At 43.5% G+C, this 20,992-nt stretch overlaps 4 protein-coding genes across 7 annotated transcripts; 1 reads left to right on the top strand and 3 right to left on the bottom strand.

Moving 5' to 3' along the window:
- Nucleotides 1–917: 917 nt before the first annotated feature.
- RB195_009922 (uncharacterized protein) lies at nt 918–16,055 on the top strand (the record flags this gene model as incomplete). Of its 3 annotated transcripts, none has more annotated exons than XM_064190692.1 (22): nt 918–1,016; nt 1,656–1,733; nt 1,860–1,966; nt 2,020–2,123; nt 2,179–2,267; nt 2,328–2,450; nt 2,503–2,695; nt 2,785–2,865; nt 4,244–4,499; nt 4,565–4,754; nt 5,731–5,814; nt 5,884–6,043; nt 7,152–7,378; nt 10,842–11,006; nt 12,208–12,325; nt 12,381–12,469; nt 12,534–12,647; nt 13,319–13,476; nt 13,555–13,684; nt 13,744–13,830; nt 13,884–13,961; nt 16,008–16,055. In XM_064190692.1, 22 exons carry the CDS (start codon nt 918–920, stop codon nt 16,053–16,055), a joined length of 2,778 nt encoding a protein of 925 aa, XP_064048275.1. The 3 variants fall into 3 exon arrangements, with proteins under 3 accessions (XP_064048275.1, XP_064048276.1, XP_013299277.2); XM_064190693.1 differs by lacking the exon at nt 16,008–16,055 and adding an exon at nt 14,027–14,047; XM_013443823.2 differs by lacking the exons at nt 10,842–11,006; nt 16,008–16,055 and adding an exon at nt 14,027–14,047.
- A 608-nt stretch (nt 16,056–16,663) lies between these two features.
- On the bottom strand, nt 16,664–18,861 carry RB195_009920 (uncharacterized protein; the record flags this gene model as incomplete). Of its 2 annotated transcripts, XM_064190690.1 has the most annotated exons (3): nt 16,664–16,771; nt 16,833–17,881; nt 17,943–18,861. In XM_064190690.1, 3 exons carry the CDS (start codon nt 18,859–18,861, stop codon nt 16,664–16,666), a joined length of 2,076 nt encoding a protein of 691 aa, XP_064048272.1. The 2 variants fall into 2 exon arrangements, with proteins under 2 accessions (XP_064048272.1, XP_064048273.1); XM_064190689.1 differs by lacking the exons at nt 16,664–16,771; nt 16,833–17,881 and having other exon boundaries at nt 17,884–18,861.
- Nucleotides 16,797–17,792, bottom strand: RB195_009921 (uncharacterized protein; the record flags this gene model as incomplete). The annotated part of the gene is made up of 1 exon (XM_064190691.1): nt 16,797–17,792. The coding sequence occupies one exon, from the start codon at nt 17,790–17,792 to the stop codon at nt 16,797–16,799; it is 996 nt and encodes a 331-aa protein (XP_064048274.1).
- A 390-nt stretch (nt 18,862–19,251) lies between the features above and the next one.
- RB195_009919 (uncharacterized protein) lies at nt 19,252–19,818 on the bottom strand (the record flags this gene model as incomplete). Its single annotated transcript, XM_064190688.1, has 1 exon — nt 19,252–19,818. One exon carries the CDS (start codon nt 19,816–19,818, stop codon nt 19,252–19,254), a length of 567 nt encoding a protein of 188 aa, XP_064048271.1.
- Nucleotides 19,819–20,992: the final 1,174 nt, after the last annotated feature.

Here is a 20,992-nt window from a genome sequence, read left to right as displayed (position 1 = left end):
AATGATACCTTTTCGTTCTTACACTCTCGCCGTTGTAACTTCAACTCGAACTCTGACACTGATAATTTCCGCATCCGAATCAGTGAGTTATTACAATGGAAGGAAAAAAAGATGCAAAACCAAATGCTTTGTAAGAACTTTCCATATGTAGTCTTTTGTTACTTTAATTTTGAAATGTCAAAATGTCATGCAAATATGTTGAGAAGAGCTTCATTCCTCTTTTTCTAACCTAGTCCACTTCCAATATGTTCTCCTTGGCTGGTTTATTTTCGCTTCAATTCACATTGCAGGAACACATCTTCTCTCTCTCTCTCTCTCTATATATATATATATATATATATATATATATATATATATATATATATATATATATTTGTACGTGTGTTTGTATGTGTAGAGATATTTCACCATATGTAGTAACACGTTTTGTTAGTATTAACATTTTTCGGTGAAGAAGCAAAGAAGGTAACAGCATAATGTTTGTATTTGTGAGAGGGAGAACTTTTCTCCTTTTTTTGCTTTTTGTAAGTATTCATCATGGAACGCAAAAGGACAATCATTTCCAAAATCTTTCAAGTTTGGGCAGTGAACGGAACAATAGTGTACATTTATTAGGAAATTATTAATTATTAGATATTATTAAATAGAAAGAATTTATTAAGAATTAAGAAATGTGGAAGATAACAGAGATGAGAAAGTACACGGTTAGTTATTACTGCGGAATTAAGAATTAAAAGTACTGGCTTAGTGAAGAGAAGTCTAATTTTCATTCCCTCAGTTCTTTTCTCAGTTTTTTATTTGAGATTATTCGCGATGGCGTTTCGATTTCAAACTTCTGTTGCCTGCGTTTTTTCTATTTACATATTTACAGATTCTATTCACTGTTACCTTCGTTTATGAGCTGACGATAAGGAGGAATGTCAGAGAAATCGCATGAACCTATTCATAGCGGACATTTTATGACTTCGAACCCTCATACGGAACCACTACCTGATGACGAGGATGAAGACGTTGAGGTTTGGTTGCTTTCTTCTGTAGTAATTGATGTATATTTCCATAAATGTCGTACTTTGCGCCAGAATGACGCATTTTCACAACCGCACAATTTCAGTTTAATTCCTAAAAGTTATGCTCTTAGATACTTGCAGAAATTTTTCCGGGCTCCTTTTCTGATATCTGGAAATTCCTAAGGATTTTTGAAAGAATTCTGCACGTTTTTAGCCTTTAAGAAGGGATTTCTGTATTCTAGCATGTACCATGTACAATGTGTTCAGTATTCCAATTTTGCCTTCATACCTAATAAAATAGCCTCTGCACAGTATTCATTGTTCGTTTCATCCCGTCTCATGTGGTCCGGAGCTATACCTTGAATCTAGCAAAGAATCTCCTTTTGTTCATACTTGCATTTTTGGAATCCCGCGATTTCCAGTTCTTTCCCAAAGTTAACGTCTGATTAATGAATTCTTGTACTCGCTGCTGGCTCTACTAAAGCAGGAGCTTCACTTACGTGATTAGAATTGCCGTTTCACTTCATAAGGATTTTTCGAGTTGGGGATTACAAGACCGCCCTTCATCTAAAATTTAACCACTCAACTAAATTTATCAGTCCTTAAGTTATCTTGTGTGTTTGAGTTACTATTGTTTGAATGATTTAGGTGGACGTTGTGGAAGACGATGATGAGAAGCCTAATGAAAATGGAACAGGGACATCAAAAGGGGAACGAGCTGCATTGGTGAGAGATCCGAGATCTCGTTTTTTTCGTTTTTTCCTCTACGGAATGTTTTATAGGGTTAATTGATGAATTAAATGGATGAAGGTACTTTACGTACACAGAAAATGATTTATTTCTCAATTATAGTACGAAAGACCCGTCACATTCTATAAATTTGGACCAAAAAAGACGCAGTCGATAGCTATAGATGTTTCACTCAACAAGCTCAACAAGTGCATCAAAGTGGCATACAAGTATGTTATATAGTCAATTGTTCTTTCTTTTTTTATGTGCATAACTATTTTAGTAAGATGACGACACCGAAGTGGAAAGATTTCAAAGGACTGCGGTTGCACTGGAAGCAGCGTATCCGGTTAAATAATGTCATATGGAGAGCGTATTACATTGAATGTAAGTTACTCTTCGTAAAAAGGGTTCAGCAATAGTTCACAATATTAATGCTTAGTTCGGATGCCTGCTAAAAAAGTGAAAAAGAAAACCCCTTTTTGTTACTTCGCTGTGCCTGATGACGATACAACACATGTGAAACTTGAGGTAAGTTGTAACTATATAAGTTTCGACCATGTTTTGTTTCGCGTTCTCAGTCGTTTCTAGGGCAGTGTTTTGGAGGGAATGTACTGGAAACGGAGGATGGAAGCTGTTTGTGCACAATACAAGAAGTGGAGGCACTACATGAAGTCTAGGCGTGCTCAGGAAAGGCCGATTAAGCGGAAACGAGTTAGTGCCCTTTAACATTATGCTTTCTTGAGCATATCATATCTCGTTCTAGACCTACTCTGAGGGGCGAGGTGAGCGTTTTGATCGCGACCTCTGTGAACCACCTTCGAAACGCGAGCAACGCAGCCAGACACCAAAAAATACGTCCACGGAGACAGATTATGATGACTTTGAGAATGTTTTTACGGACAGTCTGTTCGAGTCTCTCAACCAACCGTACATGTTTCCTAATCCGAAGGAGTTTAGTGAGTGCCTTTATTTTAATAGTTCCTGTGTTATCTGATAGTTTGAAATCGGTCTCTTTGTGGAAAAAATCAACAGCGATCCTTTTCAGTACAAAGTGGTAACGCCGACATAATGCAACCAGGATTACTATCGTTACAACCGAGCCTTGAAGAGATCATGGCAAGCCTTGGTGAACTTAGATATACTTTGTTGTTATGATAGTTATTTAAAAAAAACGTCATTCATTAGAATTTTCGTGTAATAGATCTGAAACACGAACATTCTTCTCGAGTGTCTCTATCATAGCTACTTGAGGCAGTCTGCGGTTTGAATAGCGAGTTTAAAGTGTCAATTTTGGGCATACTCGAAGAATTTGCGCCAGTTCTCTTCATTCATTCACCAGAATGTAATGAAACCAAATATTTCTGTGCTTACCACTCGAATACTGAAGCTCGATAAAAAAGAAAAAAAATGACTAACGTTACGAAAAGATTCTAGTTGGTTGCGATCTTGGATATTTGTTTTATAAACCTTGTGGCTTCTTCATAAAAAAAACGGCGTCGCGTTTAAGTCATCAGCACTATCTTTGTAAGGGGTATGATCTTCTTTCCAACATCACAAAACTTCTCCAAGTGCATATAGGAAACTTCGATTTCTTCTTTGTAGCTTGATTTGGAGTGTAAGATTGTCAAAGCTGGCATTGATGACGAGAACGCAAACTCCATTACTCTTTTCCTGTCATAGATTCCTTTGAGTTGGTGATGCCAATTTTCTCGGTCACTCTGAAGGTGTATTCCCTGGTCGCCTTGTTGTCTTTTGAGATCTTCAAGTGGCTCTAATGCAGTTATGCATACGTTTTATGCGCAGATCGTCATCTTGGTCCCGACAGACTGAATTGCTCCTACAACCCGTCCTTCCTTGCGCTGCCGCCTCAGGCACTTTTTTTGGGGTGAATAGACCCTATCTTATTACAGTGTAGAGCGATTAAACTCTCGGGCAGCTTGTTGAGCCCCAATCTCACAGGAGTGGTGTTAACACAGTAGAGCTCAACTTCCAATCACGATGCCTTGCATTCAGAATGGCGTAGAGCGAAGTAATTTTTTTTGTAATAAAACCAAACAGCCTCCCGTATATCTCCCAGTCCCCTGACTGTAGCCAATTGATCAAACTGTCCTGTCGATACAGCTTGATTACATGTCTACTCTGCAGGATCATTGAGTTTATTCTCTAGATCATTTTGCATCTAAGAGCAAGGTCGCTTTAGATCTATGTTTAACATCTTATCCTCACTTGGGGATATTCACGAAGCGCAGGGTGAAACTGGAATCCCTCTTCTGATACAGCTCCTTTCTTCTGTCTTCTTATGACTAGTATCTTAGAGCCAAACGTTTTTTAGGGTTGTTATTTGAATCTTGTGATGTTTATGTGCACTTACTCACGATTTTCTTTCTGTGGACCTTGTAGCATTCTTATCTAACTCTATGCAGTTTATACGTGGCCATTCCTTTTGTCATCAGTTTTTGAGAGTCATGATTTCGTGATTCGGTATATCCCATTCATTCTCTCAGATCGGTATGAGGACGAGCCTAACCCGTCTTCACGTGATGGTGTTATGTCGAACGTCATGGCACAGACTGCCAGTCAGTCCATAATCGATTCTCAGCAGGACAACGTACCTGCTATACACCCACTGACAATGCCTCCACAAGGCCACATGTGTATGTCATCTCAACATCGTCAAAATCTTGCTGGAAACCGTGGCACTTCGTCCATTCCAAGACAAGCGCAAGATTATGCTGTGGCTAGCATGTTGGTAGACTATAGGTAGACTTTCGTTTGTAAAATCGTATGTACCGATATGCGTAGATATCTCATTTGTTGTTTTTAAGTAATCAGGCTGCATCAACCATGCAGATGCCCACACGACAATCGTCCTCAATCACATCACAAATGCTCATGATGTCTTCGTCACATGCCGCACAACCACAGTATTCGACAGCTTCGGTATACAACTCTATTCCCTCTGTTCCTCATACCCAGCGGTCTAGCGGAGTACAGTGGAAAGGAGCAAACTTTCTGGTAATTCTTGTGCTATATTCGTAGTACTAAAGCCACATTCCTTTTAATAACTTTAGAAGTCGAGCTCATTTTGCTCATTTGTTTTGCTGCTGTTTACGTATAACTGGGATTTTATATCTAAAAAATTAACATTTCCTAAAAATGTGCAATGTATATCTAATTCTATGGATTCCTGCTACTGAAGATTTCAAGTAAGTATTCTGCAGCCCAAATTTCCTCATACTTCTCAAAGAATTGTTTTTTCCAAATAACAAAATGGCAGTCAGTTCGCACATCGGACAAAATCTTTGTCAGTTTCATGTCAATTAGTCAATTGGTCTTCCCGCAGTAGGTTCTTCGTCATATCATCATGTTGATAATAACGGATGCATCTGAATAATATAGCGTGTATAAGTGATTGTGGTTTACATTAGAGTCTAGTGGAACAGGAAGAATTACATTCTAAGTTGTCTAAGCAAAACTGATGAGGGAAGGTTATATGAAATTACAATTGAAATTGAAAATAATCCCAGGTAGTTGAAATAAGCATTTAAGAAGACATTCATTTGATTCTGTAGGGCGGGATGTAATTCAAATGCAGATATTCGAATGATCTTAGTGGACTCGGCTGTGAACCAGTATAGTCGGGTCAAAACGGCATGAAGCACGGTGCTGCTGCGTAAGCGGCTGCGCTTGGAGCGATGCGGTGGAGCGCAGCGGTTAGGGTCGAGTGAGTGTCCCTGCTATCACCGTTCATTGCTGCAGTTCGCGATGGTCCGTCCTCGACTCCAATTGCTATCTCCACCGTGCCGCTTCGAGCGCAACCCCTTGCGCAACTGCATCGTGCTTCTTGTCGTTTTGACTCTACTAAACCTTCAATTGGTCATTGAGGCGCAGAATATGCGTTACAGTTTCTCTGGTGTTTGAACTGTGAATTTCCTCCTCTTTTTCTTTTTCTGAAGTGTTATCTGTTATCAGATTGTTGAAGAAATTGCAGTTAGGGAGTCAGGATGTTTCGAACACGTTGGAGTATGTTCCGCAGTTTCTGCAATCGCCTCCGAATATATTGCCTAGCGCATCGGTTAGTTGATATTGTGAATTGTTTTATTTCTGGTTTCTTTTTTGAGCGGTAGTTTGTTTGACATTTCAGTTATCCATGGGATGTCCGCCATCCACTCCTTCTCGTCCATGGTGGCTGGATAGTCCCTTAACAGCTGCAGCTCAAAGTCCATTGGCAGCAGTTGCCTCTACCCTCAGTGGTGGAAGTGTCACCCCACTTGGACCTCCCACCCCACTTGGAGTTGGTGCAGGTGAGCGATTTTTTCTTGTGATTTCGTGTGATTTACTTTGTAAGTAATTGAAAAGAGTTGAGTGGACCTATCAATTTATTATGCAGGCGTGCATTTTGGGTGCAATACTTTTGGCTATCGGGGAGGCGCTACTCTGTGAAATATAGATTAAGGTACAGCGAAAACCAGACGTTTCCTACATTGGTTTTCGTACTCGTGCATTGACAGTATGCGGCAAAGTGATCATGCTAATAGCTATTATTTATTTTATAGTGACAAGGACCTTCACAATTTACCTGTTTTCAAAACTGATTTGTGAAGCACACTGGGGGAAAAAACACCTATTTCATAAGTCGACTTGAGTTTGGGATCTTATTATTTGTTTGTAGTTGAGATTAAGGTATATTCTGAAGATTCGTATAATGTTATTCCAGAAAGAATAAACGTCACAATACAAGTATTCGTGCGCTGCTAACCCTTTGACCTGAGCTTTCATCTTATCATCTTATCGAGTGCATAGGGTGTTACATAATAGAAATTAGAGTGCCCTCAACCGTATCCCGTCCAAATGCAGATTAATCCCACTTCTTCCGCAATCTCATTTCTGGAAAATGGAGTTTTTTCCTACATTCTCTCGTCTCAATCGTACACCATCACGATCAGTTTCTCCGTTATTTTTTTTTCTTTTCGACAAAATCTCGAAGTCCAAAATGAGGTTGTACTCCAGCCTGAATAGTAGTTTTCGTTTTCCGTGGGCCTTGATTGCTCAGTGTGCAACTTGCAAAATTTATTTTGCAATATACCAGAATCGATCACTTACAAGTTTTTGCACTTCCAAGACTTTGACATAAAACCTCTACATGCTTTTAGTGGTAATTGTAATCCTAAATTTTCACCTCTGTTGTGAATGTCACGTTACCTAGAATATTTGGTCGCAATAAAATATAGAGAATGAAGTTAGTTAATCTTTCTTGTTAGTTTTTTAAATTATCATGGTCCATTACTATAATGATATTCCATAATTTTCGGAAGTTCAGGTAAAGGTCTCGTCCACATTTTATGGTATTTGAAGAATACGCCGAACATAATTTTCCAATTTGGAGTGATTCAACAATAAACTCAGTTTTAGGACCATCAACTCCTCCTTCGTTGCTGCGCTCTGAAATTCGTAGTCCTGTGGTAGTGAGGACGATGTCCCTACAACATTCCCCAGATATGTCAAGCATTCTGAGTTCGCCATCCACGTTATCTTCTGTAGATCCTCAGCATCACCTCTCCCGCAGTTCTCATTTGGGAGTGAGACAATCATCGACAGCAGAGCACCGCTTGGAGTCGCATATGTTTCCCGGGTCGAAGGTCAGTTGTACTTCCTTTGTGCGAAGGTTTCTTGTTCACAATTGGTATTGAACTTCCTTACCCAGCGTTCGGTATTTCATATTGTCATGCGCACGGGCGCGCAATGCTTTCCTAAGATTTTTATCTAGAGCACTACATCGACTCCAGCATAGCACCTAATTCTAACGCTGTCCCCAAAGATTAGATATTTTCGAGTAAGATTATTATCTACTTTAGTCAGTCCAGATAAGAACTCCAAAATCAATAAAGTCGATCTACGAATCAACACTTTATGGAGAAAAGTAATCTGCAGTTTACTCCCGTTTGCAGAGTATCTATGTGTGAAGCTTTGTTCGAATCTGTCAATCTGTTATGATCTGTAAAGATAGCACAAATAAATGCATAAATATTCTCTGATTCGTATCATCAACATTCGGTCAGCGTAACTCATAGGTGCGATAGGGAGAAGCCGGACCCTCCTCAGATGAAGGGGGGTTTAGCTCATGGGGTGCAGCTCAAGTGAAGGGGGTCCTTTCGTCAACCGCCCAAAAGTGAAAGGGGTAATTTCGCCAACCGTTCAAAGGTGAAGGAGGCCCCTTCCCCAACCGTTCAAAAGTGAAAAGGGTCAGAGCACCGGCTCCGACTATCGCATCTATGGCGTAACGAGCCTTGTACCGCGGTGACGCACCGCGCTCGGAAGTTATGCATTGGCCTTTCTCTACAGAGAGCAGCGGGCTCCTCGGAGCTCTCTTCTTGTCATTGATGTATGTGAAGCAGGAGCCTGGATAGTTAACTATCTCAATCACGGTTAATGTTCCGGCATCGTCACCTTCGCTAGAGCGTGAAAGTCAGAAAAAGTCATTTGTAACGTATCGTTTTAAATGCCTCATCCAGATCTATAGGGTTGAGCAGTAACAAACTCCTGAACTTATTCCTGAACTGTCATATATCAATCGATAGAGAATTTGTTTTTCTACAAGAATGCCTCATCTGGTCTTTTAAACCTTTGTACACCGTTTAATTAGGCACATGGAAGACATTGGCAGCAACTTCAGCATTTTTTCATTACAGATGCTATTGGAATCCTGTATTTTATAAAGAAATAAATAAACAAATATTTTACAAAGCAGAAAATACAGCTATTGCAATACTATTTACTTGTTGTAAACACCACTACTAGCTAATTTTAGTTTATAAAATATTAGGAAAATAAATTATTTGTATTGTGAAGTTTCTCAAAGTTAGATATTTTTGGAAGCAATCACCTATATGCTTTCAAGTCTTCCCAGAACAAGTATCACAAAACTCGCTAGTCTCGCATCCTTTTCCCTTCTCGTGTCTGTTTGAACATGCGACAGTCTTTTTTCTTTCCTTCCCGTAACGCAAAACAAGGAAATAATGGAGTAAAAATGCAGTGCAGAAAACCGCAAGAACGAACGAATTTTATTTTTTATCTGGGAGCGCTGAAAGAGGTTAAACAAGCGTGTCGCCGGTACCTCTTTAGTTCAGCTTTTTTTCTGTTACCAGAGCATCTTCTTAAAGAAATCAGTTCATAGTATTTGGATTTCTGCTTTTCGTGTAGTTGAACATGGCTAGCCTTCTTCTTGAACGGAATTCAGTATATCACCACGTCTACGATTACAATATACATTAATCATGCACAGTTGCACGAAAAATTGGCGGAGAAATTCAATCCCAACAACGATTCACTAAAATCTTAGGGGCATCTTAACAGTAGTACAAACGATGAAACTAATGGAAAAGTACACTCCCAACACTACGTAGTCGGATTCTTAGACTTTCACGAGAAGGGGAACTATAGAAAAGCAATAAGAATAAAGCTCCGAGGGGCTTCTTTCGCTCTGCGTAGAGGGCCCAGTGTACACCTTCAGGTTAACTTGTGCGGAACCGCTTGTTTTAAAAGCAGCTTGCAAATTTACCTTGCTCTTAGTTTTGTAAGAAACCTTAAAGAATCAGTGTCGATTTTCTGCAAATTTTTAATGGAGATCACAGAGAAGAATGTTCATCATATTCTGCTTTATGAATTCAATGAAGACAATACTCCAACAGAAAATGTGAAAAATGTTAATGATGGGATCGTGCAGAACGGATAAGCCAATGTCAACGGTGATTCTAGAAATTCTAACCTCAGAAGCTACAACTTAGAACTTAGGACGGCGCCGAAGGCTATTTTTTCGCCATTTTTCGTTTCGAAATTGAAAAAAGGAACTTCGAAGAGAGTATATACCAAAATGATGAGACAGGATTGTAGAAAACGAAGCAGTATATATTAGACTTCAGAAACGATTACATGTGAGTGCATGTACATATTGTCTACTTAATTGGCGAGCAGGTCTTACCGTCTGACGCGGTTACCCGCACCTTCGTTGAGACATGTCCTCCTACTGCTCTGTCCAAGCTTCTCGATCATCAGCTCACGCAGAATCCATTAATTCGTCGCTGTTCCATGGTTTGCGGGGCTTAGTGTTTCGTATGTAGTGCCTGTCGACATGTAAACACAAACCCTTGATTCCATTTGGTACAAGCAGGGCACCACGAGCACGTAACAGTTAGCATAATACATCCGCGTCCGATGTATGCATGTATATACATATATATATGTATATATATGTATATATATATATATATATATATATATATATATATATATATATATATATATATATATATATATATATATATGGGTGTGGTGTAGCGGTTAGAGGTTCCGCTTCTTGCACGATCGATCGGAGGTTCGAATCCGCCCTAGTGCTCACCAATCCTTTCATCCCTCCGAGGTCGATAAATTGGTACCAGACTTGTCTGGGAGGATAAAAACACTGACTTGACACATCGGCTAGCCACCGCAAGTCATTGTATAGGCCAGATACACGTTCGTAAACCTCAAACGATTCTGAATTGAAGTGAACGTGGGGGCGCATCCCAAGCGGATTGATTAACGGCAGAAACTTTATCCTTTATCTTTATATATATATATATATATATATTATATGCGGTAGCATCAAAACGAAATGAAGCACGGTGCAGTTGCGTAAGCGGCTGCGTTCGAAGCGGTTGAAATCCAGAGAGGATCCTCAGTGAAACCGTCATACATGCGAGGCAGTGCTCTTACCCCCTTCACTTTTGGACTGTTCCCGAAAGGACCTCCTTCACTTTTGGCGGAGGGATCCCCATCACTTGAGCTGCATCCCATGAGCTAGACCCCCTTCACCCGAGTAGGATCCGGCACTCCTATATCGCACCTATAGATACCATTCCTCGCTGTAGTTCGCGATGATCCCACCTCGATTCCAGCCGCTATCTCCATAACGCAACCGCAGCCATTTACGCATCTGCACTGTGCTTTATGTCGTTTTGGCCCTCCAATACGCATAGTGACTGGTAAAGAACTGACTGATATTTTGTCTTTTATGCAAAGATACTAGTTGCCCGTTCGCTTTTTTTTTGAGTGGATTTAACTCAGGAAGACAAACTCTTCGCTTCCCTGTCACCGAAACAGGACTGGACTCCTTCGCTGGGTTCGAATCTGAGAACATCGGGAGACACTATTGGTTCCACTTTGATGCAAAATAGATCTGCACCGCCAACTGCTGAAGTCCGATCGAATGAAAGTTCGAATCCGTGGAAGGCGAGTTCCACAGGTTCTTTCGAAAACGAAGTAGACCGCATTTTTTTACTTGTAGAACTGCAGACAATTGTGGATTCCTAAGAAACATAAAATGTTTGTAAGGTTTCAGGTTTTTGGTAGGGAGTTTTGTAATTCTTGATTATCTTCAGACACCAATTTCGTGCAATTTCGCTCCACGATTTCAAACTTAATTGTGGTTATAGATGTAGTTTTAATACAAAGTTCATACACAAACTTGATTCGAAACGTTCCACTCTGGACTCTCCCTCCAAGAACTGGAGAAATATATTCCTAACCCCTGAAGTCATCGGCTGGATCTTGGAGATTTGCCGGGAAAAAAACTTGATTCATTCATCTATTTTATCTGACGTGCATCCAACGGACTATCCTTAAAGGCAGCATACCACGAATCTGTGGTGGTGCGAATTTCAGGTGGAGTACCGTATACGGAGTCCTAGATTATGGAGACCAGGGTGGTTCCGCTCATCTCTCCTTGAGATACTGCAAACAGACGGCCTCTGAATGCTGTTTTGTACGACGTCTTCTATTGCAGCGTGCCACCATTGTACGCGTAGCGTCCCTTACTGCCTTTTGGGGCAGTCCGAATTGATTTTTGACGAGTCGTAGGGCGGAGGCGGCGCAAAGGGTGGAGCGTTGCAATAGATGGCGTCGTACAAAACACTATTCTGGAGGCGGCTGTTTGCAGTGATGCATTGAGAGATGAGCGGAACTACCCCCGTCTCCATAGTCTACGACCCGTATACGGATACTCCACCTGAAATCCGCACCACCTCAGACTCGTGGTATGCTGCCTTTAAGTATATAAGTCAATATCAAGATGTTTAACAAATCGATGAATTATAACCGGGTCAAAGCTATCTAAAGCAGTTACGCAGCGCGATGGAGCGTAGCGTTTGGAATCGAGAGGGGACCCTCATCACTAGTCGTTGCAGTCCGAGTGAAGCTAAGGATAGTCCCTCTTTTATCCAAACCGTTGGCTCCAACGTGCTGCGTCGAGCGCAACCGCTTACAAAGCTGCATCGAGGTTGAGGTCGTTCTTGGCCGACTGTGTCGAGTAATCTTAAGGCAAAGGTATGACTATTAGAAATTGTGAGTCTAAAAAAACGCAGTTTATTTCGAAGCCTCACACATAATATCCGTCTTCTTTTGGATTTTTCGAATATTAAGACATTTTTTACAGCTTAGTGATTTGAGTGATCCCGACATATATCCACAACCTGCATCGTACGGGGTTGACACTCGTATGAATGACGACTCTCGACAGTCTTCTTCAATGGAACTTATCAGCATAGGAGCAGGTTGATTTAATCGCCTCCAAGTTTTATTTGTGTGGTTTATTCAGCAAATTTCAAGGAAGTGCGGATAAATCAGAACAGAAAGAAGAGGCAGTTTTGATGAGTGCACCATCAAGCGTTAAACCAGGACGTGGGGGCAGCCGACAGGTGTGATTCTTGTAGATGCAAGAATAATATTCTACATTATCATAACACATTACTAATAGTTAAGGTTCAAGCAGACTCAACACTGCATCCTGAAGAAAGAAAGCGGATTCTTCATCTTCATGCTGAACAAAATCGTCGTAGTGCTCTGAAGGATGGATTCGACATGCTGATGGATATGGTACCTTTTTCTTGTGCACCTTTCTGACGGATGATACTTTGCTCCTTTTCTATATTATTCTTCCTGCGCGTAAGCATCGGTTATTAAATGTCACCAATGCCAGGAAGTTGTCAGCATGTGGCTGAACTGCTTCGGGCAATTTGAAAATTCTAGTTTTGCCATCGAACGTGGTTAATCGGATTAACGCGTTATGTCCTCGGCAGAGACTGGTGTTGATCGATGTTTGATAGAGGAGGAATGGCAAGAAGCTATCTGGAGTTACTTCTGCGGGTTTTTGCTTTTCCTGGGTAGTTTTGCTTAAAAAGAGTTAGAAGCTCCATAATCGTAGTTATACCGTATTCATGCACCATAACATGATGAATTGTGCAGAAATCCAACAGATTCTGGCAACGCTTTGAGAGCAAAAGGAAGGATTATTTGGTCAAAAACTGATTTTGCTACAGCTGTGACTATGACGTTATTCAGCTTAATACACGGAAAAACAAATACGAAAAAAAAGGTCTCGAGGAGCTGGTCGGTACAACAGCCCTATCATTCAGATCCCATTTATTGAGCTGTGAAAATCGGAGTGCACAACGCTACCTCTGCCGAGGAAGTAATACGTCGTTCGGCAGCCACCGCATATTTTACATGTGCCTGTCGTACCTAAGAGCAGTGTACTTTTATTCAAGATCCCTGACCTGCACTCCGGTGGAGTGAAGCCTACGAACGCAGTTGTACTGGCTAAAGGGGCCGAGCACATTCGTCATCTAACCGCACTGAGAGATGATCAAATAGTTCAGAGAACTGCACTTAACGAGAAGATTGCAAAGTTGAACCTGAGAATAAGGTGAGACTACTTTTTTCGCTTCTTCCTTGACTCCCAGCTTCAGAGGTGTAGACTACTTGCATACTGTAATTGTTGTAGTGCTCTGCAGTCAAATTTACCGTCATCCACTGGTACTGCCAGTTCGAAGCTGGAACCTCGGGCTGCTCTTGAGGCATTTTATGATCGGTATACAAAAGAATCGAGTAGGAAAGATTACCGCTTCTGGGTTGTGAGTCTTCAACTCTGTTCCGAAGAGACACTCGACTTTCTTAATTAATATTCTTTGAGATGGCTCGATTGTTGCGCCCCATAGCGGTTGGCGAGAACTCTTCGTTTGCTGCCATGATTGCTCCTGATAACTCCTCAAGAGAAGAGGTTTACTTGGTTTTTTTTTGTGTGGCTGTCGTTGGTAAATTTTTTGTTTTTAGGTGGCAGCATCGTGTTCTGAGTGGTTGAATAATCATTGGCGTGCGGCAGAATTGAGACCACTTGCAAGCACTTTGCTAGTGAGTATCGTCTTCTTTTGTTGTGCTACAAAGGGAGCTAGCCGGTCATTACCCGTCATTTTCAGCGAACTGTTGTCTCACACTAAGATACTAACCTCCTGAATTTTCACTACGTGGCGTTTGAAAGGGGTTGGTAGTGGTTACTGCGCTGTCTCCGCATTATGGACTTGTAATAGTACCTGCCACATGCATATCAGTTGTCCTGTTTACCACCCGTAATTAGAGTTGGGAATACTTCTGTTGGTCGTCGTATTCACCGGACGTAGCAGTATACAAAAGAAAAGTGAATTAAAGACATCATTTCACGAATCTGGGATGGTACGGGCTTCAGGTGGGTTATGCCTACACGGAGTCGTAGATTATGGAGAGAAGTGTGATTCCGTCTATTTCTTCCTAATTGCCGTAAAAAACGGCCCTGAAGATACGAATTCGAGCGTTCCGGCGCGCTATTTTCTACAAGGAGTTCGATCGGAGCGCGCTAGCCTTGTGCATGCGCCGCAACTTCCGGGCCGTTTTTTACGGCATCAGGAAGAAAGGGACGGAATCACTCTCCTCTCCTTGATACACGACCCCGTACAGGAACTCTCCACCTGAAATTCGCACCACCCCAGATTTGTGGGGTGATGCCTTTAATTTATACACTCGTTTGGAAATTCGCACTAGCCCAAAATGGTTACTGTGTTCTTTACCAACGTGTAACAGAATTACAATAATCCTGAATGCTGTTTTGTACGATGCCTTCTATTGCAGCGCGCCACCTTTGCACACGTAGCCTCCCTTACTGCCTATTGGGGCAGTTCGAATTGGATTTTCGACGAATTGCAGGGCCTAGATGGCGCAAGGATTGGAGCGTTGCAGTAGATAGCGTCGTACAAAACAGCACTCCGGAGGCGGCTGCTTGCAGTGATGCAGGGAGAGATGAGCGGAATAACCCCCGTCTCCAAAATCTAATCTCCATTACCGTAACCCGTATGCGGATACTCCACCTGAAATCCGCACCACCTCAGATTCGTGGTATGCTGCCTTAAAGCCAAAATTTGCTTAGCATGCTGACGACAATGCGCGGCGGTGGCATTGGACACTTTTTTCTTGTCGCGTGGGACAATGTCCGTTGATGGTGGGGGACAGTATCATTGAAATACTTCCTAAAGAGCTATAAAATATCTAATCTGTTCTGTAATCTACCCTCTACCTCAACCCCTCCGTGTTGCTGTTTGTGAGTAAAGCTTGACCCAGCATGGTAAATCAATCGAGAAGTGTATTCGGAGCACACATACATACTATCCCTTGCCATAACATGCCATGCTTACTTTCCTTAGATGCTTCAGTCAAATTCTTTTCCTTTTATGTTGACATAGGATTCGTTGGGAGTTCGAAGCTTTCTGACTTTTTAACGAGCTTATTCTGTTTGTGTGTTACGGAACACTTTGTGCGAGGAAGTGGGTACAACTCCGACTTGGTGTTTTTGTGAGATAGAGGTTCAATATGGTCAGATTGGTGTCAGAAAGCGCGGAGATGTGGCGAGGCTGGTTTCTATGGTGTTAGATTAGTGGTGGTGATCCAAAAAGCGTCGTAGAGCGGTCAGGTCAGTACAAAAGCCGGCCTGCTCATTACACCTTGTTCCTTCCTCATATTCATATGAACTGGTTCAAGATGTTTTGCTTTGAAAGCTTGCACAACCACACGCAGCAATCAGATTCCTAGATAGTTCCCAGGATAAGTTCTTGTTGAGTTCTTATCCGGATAAGTTCTTGGTGAGGAGAATGATGATACGTGTCTCCATGAGTTATCGTGCTCTCATTGATTCGTACTGAACAGACGGCCTTTGTCATCTCACCAATCTCGGACTTGGGGAAATTCCAGCGTTTCTGCGTTAATTCATTGTCTCAACCGGATTTTCCATCTATCATTTTCTGGATACGAAGCATAACCTTCGACTCAGCCCTTGGCTCGTCTCTAAGCGCGTATATCGGTCGCTGAAAGTGTTTGGGTTCATGACACTTGCCGTTTCAGCAATGTGTTTGAGTGATCCATCCAAATATTTAGGGTTGCTATACCGATAGGGACTTTGTTATCAGTATTGCGAACAGGTGAACGCCTCTTATCACTATACTATCTAAGCAAAAATTACACCTCCTCAGGTTCTTGTCCTTTTCAAATTCCTTCGCAATTGACGTCTAGTCGTTTTCGCGATTTTGTAGCAATTGTCTTTCTTATAAGATACTTTTCCTGTTGAAATCATAGTGCTGCGGCAGCACTTATGTAGAATTATGAATCTTTTCTCCGCAGATGCGAAAGCGAACTTCTTTGTCGATTTTAGAACCCTGTAGACTTATACACTTCGTATGGGAGGTTGCATCGCAAAACTTTTCCTTAGTGTACACTACGGTACGAATAGGATTTGTTGGCGAGATTTCGTTGTGCATTCCTTGCCTTTAGAACATGTCGATTTGCTGTTGAAGAACTCATCGGTTTCTTTGATGGAAGCTGAGAAGAACTGAACAATAATCAGAGTCCAATTCCACGTCAAAGCAGGCTCTAAATTCTCGAATGTTCGAGTGGGAGAGTTTTCCGTTAGAATATAGTCGTGCTGTACTTTGAGAGTTGTGATCTTCTGCTTGCGCTGTTCTTCTCATGGGAGTGCGAGCCAGTGGTGCCGATCCTAAGTGTAGAAGTGGTTATGAAACCTGTCTGTCTATGACTTAACTTGACTTAATCGGTGGGCTGATGTCATCGCCTGACGCGATTACCCGCATCTTCGCCGAGGTGTGCCGTCCTTGAACACAGCTCTGCCCAACCTTCTCGATCTTCTGCGAGAGCTTGCACAGAATCAATTCATTCGTCGCTATTCCATGTTCTGCGAAACCTTACGTCTCGCCTGAACTGCCTCTTCACGCCGAGTGTCCTCAGGTCCTCTTTCACCGCCTCAGTCCAGAACTTCCGTTTTCGGCCAGGTGGCTTCTTCCAGCTCGAACCCGACGAACCCCTCAAAACTCGTTGAACAAGGCGATCTGCCAGTCTCCTTAATATATGACCAAAGAAGCGAAGACGATTTACTTTAGCCACTTTCGATGGCGGTACAAGATGTTGATGTTTTCCACGTGTCATCCGCCGGTATACCACATCAATTTCTGCGTAAAGATCTTCATTGTGACATACCCTAGGCCAAAAGTAGCCAAGTAGCCGTCTAAGCAGCTTTCGTTCCGTGCAGTCAAGCCTCTCCATAACCGTTGATGGTGCTGCCCAAGTCTCCGATCCGTACTCCATGATGGGGCGAATTGCGGATAGGTAGACTCGCAGCTTGACTTCGTTGGTGATGGGGGTCAACCACAGGCATTTCGTTAAGGAGTTAAATGCAGAAGTGGCCTTAGCGCATCTTTGCTGAACATCTCTCTCGTAGCTGCCATTGTTCTTCAGCGTACAGCCTAGGTAACAGAACTCATCGACGAGTTCTATCGGTTGTCCTTCCACCCTGATTCCCGTTCGTGGTCTCGAAGAGATCCACATCTGCTTGCATTTATCAGGGCGTAGGCGTGGTCCATAGGCTGCAGCCAGCTTCGATACAAGGTTGACAACATGCTGAAGTTTCGTACTGCTTTCCGCGAATACAACAACATCGTCGGCGTACTCGAGGTCAGTCAAGGGGCACCCAGATGGTGCTAAGACAATTTCGGCAGGACACTGATCCACTGTTCTTCGCATAATGTCGTCGATTGCGAAATTGAACAGGAAAGGTCCTGCCACTGCCCCTTGTCTTACTCCAGTTACCACTTCAAACGGTGTTGTACATCCGGCTGGTGCTCGAACTGCAGCAGTTGTTCGTTGATTCATGTCATCAAGCAAGCGAACGAACTTTCCTGGTACTCCATCGGCGCGAAGCGCGTTCAGAGGACGGCCTCGGTGAGGAGAGTCGAACGCGGCTTCAAAGTCCAGAAACGCTAGTTGCATTGGCTTTGAATTCCGCAGCCGGATTTCGATCACTCTGCTGACGATGAAGCTGGTCAATCGTAGATCGGCCAGGACAAAAGCCAGCTTGCTCGTCGCGCGTTGTTTCTTCGCGATGTTTAATGAGTCGGTCCAAGATAATGCGCTCCAGTACCTTGTACATAACACGCAGCAAAGAGATTCCTCGATAATTCCTTGGGTCCGTGACGGATAACTTCTTGTGGATTGGAATTATGATAGCGTGTCTCCACGAATCAGGTATCCTTTCGCTTATCCATATTGAACGGATGATCTTTGTCATTTCACGAATCCCAGACGGAGAAAGATATCTTAGCATTTCTGCGCTAATCCCGTCGTCTCCACCAGATTTTCCATTCTTCATTTTTTGAATACAGACCAGGACCTCCGACTCGGTCGGTGGCTCCTCGTTAGCCGCACATGTCGGTCTATGAACGTGTTCGAGTTCAGGGGCTGACGGTGCTAGCCGGTTCAGCAAGGTCTTGAAGTGTTCCTTCCAAATTGGAAGGGTTGCTTCACCGACAGCTACCCCATTAGCAGTGCTGAAGACATGGGAACATCTTTTCATTTTGCCGCTATACTGTTTTAGTAGAGCATAGGCTTTCCGCGGGTTCCTGTCCTCCCACGCCTTCTCAAACTCCATCGCTCTTGACGTCCAGTCGTTATCGCGGTCTTGTTGCTGTTGACGACGCAGCTTCCTTCTAAGACGCTTTTCCTGGTTGAAGTCACCAGCGCTGCGCGCGACACATACAGAATTGTATGTGGATTTTGTTTGCGCAGATGCAAAGGCAAACTTCTTCCGCGGCAATAGAACCGGAAGCGTTTCCCTTGCAGCGTCTTGGATGCACTTTGTGAAGGAATCCGCATCGCTAAACTTCTTCCTGGTCCGTACTCCAACATGAATAGACACACGTTGCACGTGTTCTTCTGCATTCATCGTCTTTCAGACCTGCCATGTCGATTTTCGGTTGAAGAGGAACTCCTCGGTTTCTCTTGTGGAACCGTATCTTGAAGCTGAGAAGAACTGGACGGTGGTCAGAGTCGAACGCGACGTCCCAACAGCTCTAGATTTTCGGATATCCGACTGAGGAATGTTCCTCGCCAGAACGTAGTCGAACCGAAGTTTAAGAGTCCTCATCTTCCGCTTGCGCTGCTCTTCAGGCGTTAAAAGGGTTGACCCCTGCCACGTGAGCTGATGGTGTCGATGATTCCTCTCAAACGTGAAAGCGATGATGAGGCCCGTCTGTTCGCACAAGTCGACCAGACGGTCACCGTTGTCCGACGTGCGCTCCGCTGCATAGTACCATTTTCCTAGCACATCGAATTGCTATTCGAGTCCCATCTTTGCATTTGCGTCGATTCCGACAATGACCACCTGCTGGCTTGGTATTTTAGACATCAACGCATTGAGTTCATCATAGAAGGCGTCCTTACTGTTGTCCTCAGCGGTTTCCGTAGGTGCTTGAGCATTTACGATCCAGAGTTTACGTCCTCTGCCATCCCGCAGTCGTATAAAGGCGCATCTAGACGACGTTGAGCCAAATTCCTCCACCAGGTTCTTGTAATCGTTCCTCACAGCCATCGCGCAGCCACCTACTTTGTTCTCATCAGCATCGCCGCAGTACATGGTGTAATTTTCGATGCTGATGACGGGCCGATCTCTCATGCGTGTTTCCTGCAGTGCAGCAAAAGGCACACAGAGATATCGCAGAAGTCTGGATAGAGCGGCTTGTTGGAGTTCACTCGATAGTGTTCGGCAGTTCAACGTCACGAAACGAATGGTTGTTGCCAAAGATTCCATGCTCCCTTCAGGCAGTTGACCTTTCAGGTCATGGGCTTTGGCGGTGTGCTGGACGACAGCACCTTTTTGCAATGTATGGGAAGCTTTTGCCATATAACAGTGCAGGTTATATAGCTCGTACGTTCCCAATGCGTACACTCGAACGCCTGATTGCGTTTAGTTAAAGCAGGGCCACCACGTGCAGGTAGCAATCAGACTCGTATACGCGGCCCCAAAAATATAAATATATATGCATATATATCTACTATATAATAATCTACTATATAATAACGGGCTTATTCTGTCACGTGTTTCTGTGTGTCTGTGTGTGTGTCAGTCACGAAATTCAAAATGAGGGATGCGACGGGTCCACCGGCGTCGAGTTAATGCCTCGAAGCTAGGAAGCTATAAAATGAGGTGTGAAGGGGTCCACCGGCGTCGGATACCTATAGAAGGGGGTGCGACGGGTCCATCGGCGTCGGATACCTATAGAAGGGGGTGCGACGGGTCCATCGGCGCCAGATAGCCTTAGAAGGGGGTGCGACGGGTCCACGGCGTCGGATACCTATAGAAGGGGGTGCGACGGGTCCATCGGCGCCAGATAGCCTTAGAAGGGGGTGCGACGGGTCCATCGGCGCCAGATAGCCTTAGAAGGGGGTGCGACGGGTCCATCGGCGCCAGATAGCCTTAGAAGGGGGTGCGACGGGTCCACGGTGTCGGATACCTATAGAAGGGGGTGCGACGGGTCCATCGGCGCCAGATAGCCTTAGAAGGGGGTGCGACGGGTCCATCGGCGCCAGATAGCCTTAGAAGGGGGTGCGACGGGTCCATCGGCGTCGGATACCTATAGAAGGGGGTGCGACGGGTCCCACGACGTCGGATACCTATAGGAGGTGCGACGGGTCCACAGCGTCGGATTGCTATAGAAGGGGGTACGACGGGTCCAATGGCGTAGAGTTGGTGTGCCGGCGTCGTAAAGCTAGGGACGTTGTAAAAGTTTTATAGTTGTAACCACTTTCGGCGTTGCGCTCCACCTACTCGGCTCCGCTGTTCCTCAGAAACTGGATATACACGTTCAAACAGCTGCTTAAATAGTAGCACGCTGTTTATGTGATCTGACGTGGAACGCTATCTTTATCAGTACGATGATGTTGTCCACGTCATTTCATGTTAAACATTATTCTGCCGTAACTGTTAGGGAGAAACAACAGGAAAACCCATTCTTCGAATACCACTTTCAAATCGTGTCTTCACTGTGTAGGGAACGAAAACGAATGAGTGTTTTGAG

Source organism: Necator americanus, chromosome III, assembly GCF_031761385.1.
Source record: "Necator americanus strain Aroian chromosome III, whole genome shotgun sequence".
In the NCBI taxonomy this organism is placed as follows: Eukaryota; Metazoa; Nematoda; class Chromadorea; order Rhabditida; family Ancylostomatidae; genus Necator; species Necator americanus.
Note: the sequence above shows the minus strand (reverse complement) of the source record. Positions and strands in the feature narration are given on the sequence as shown.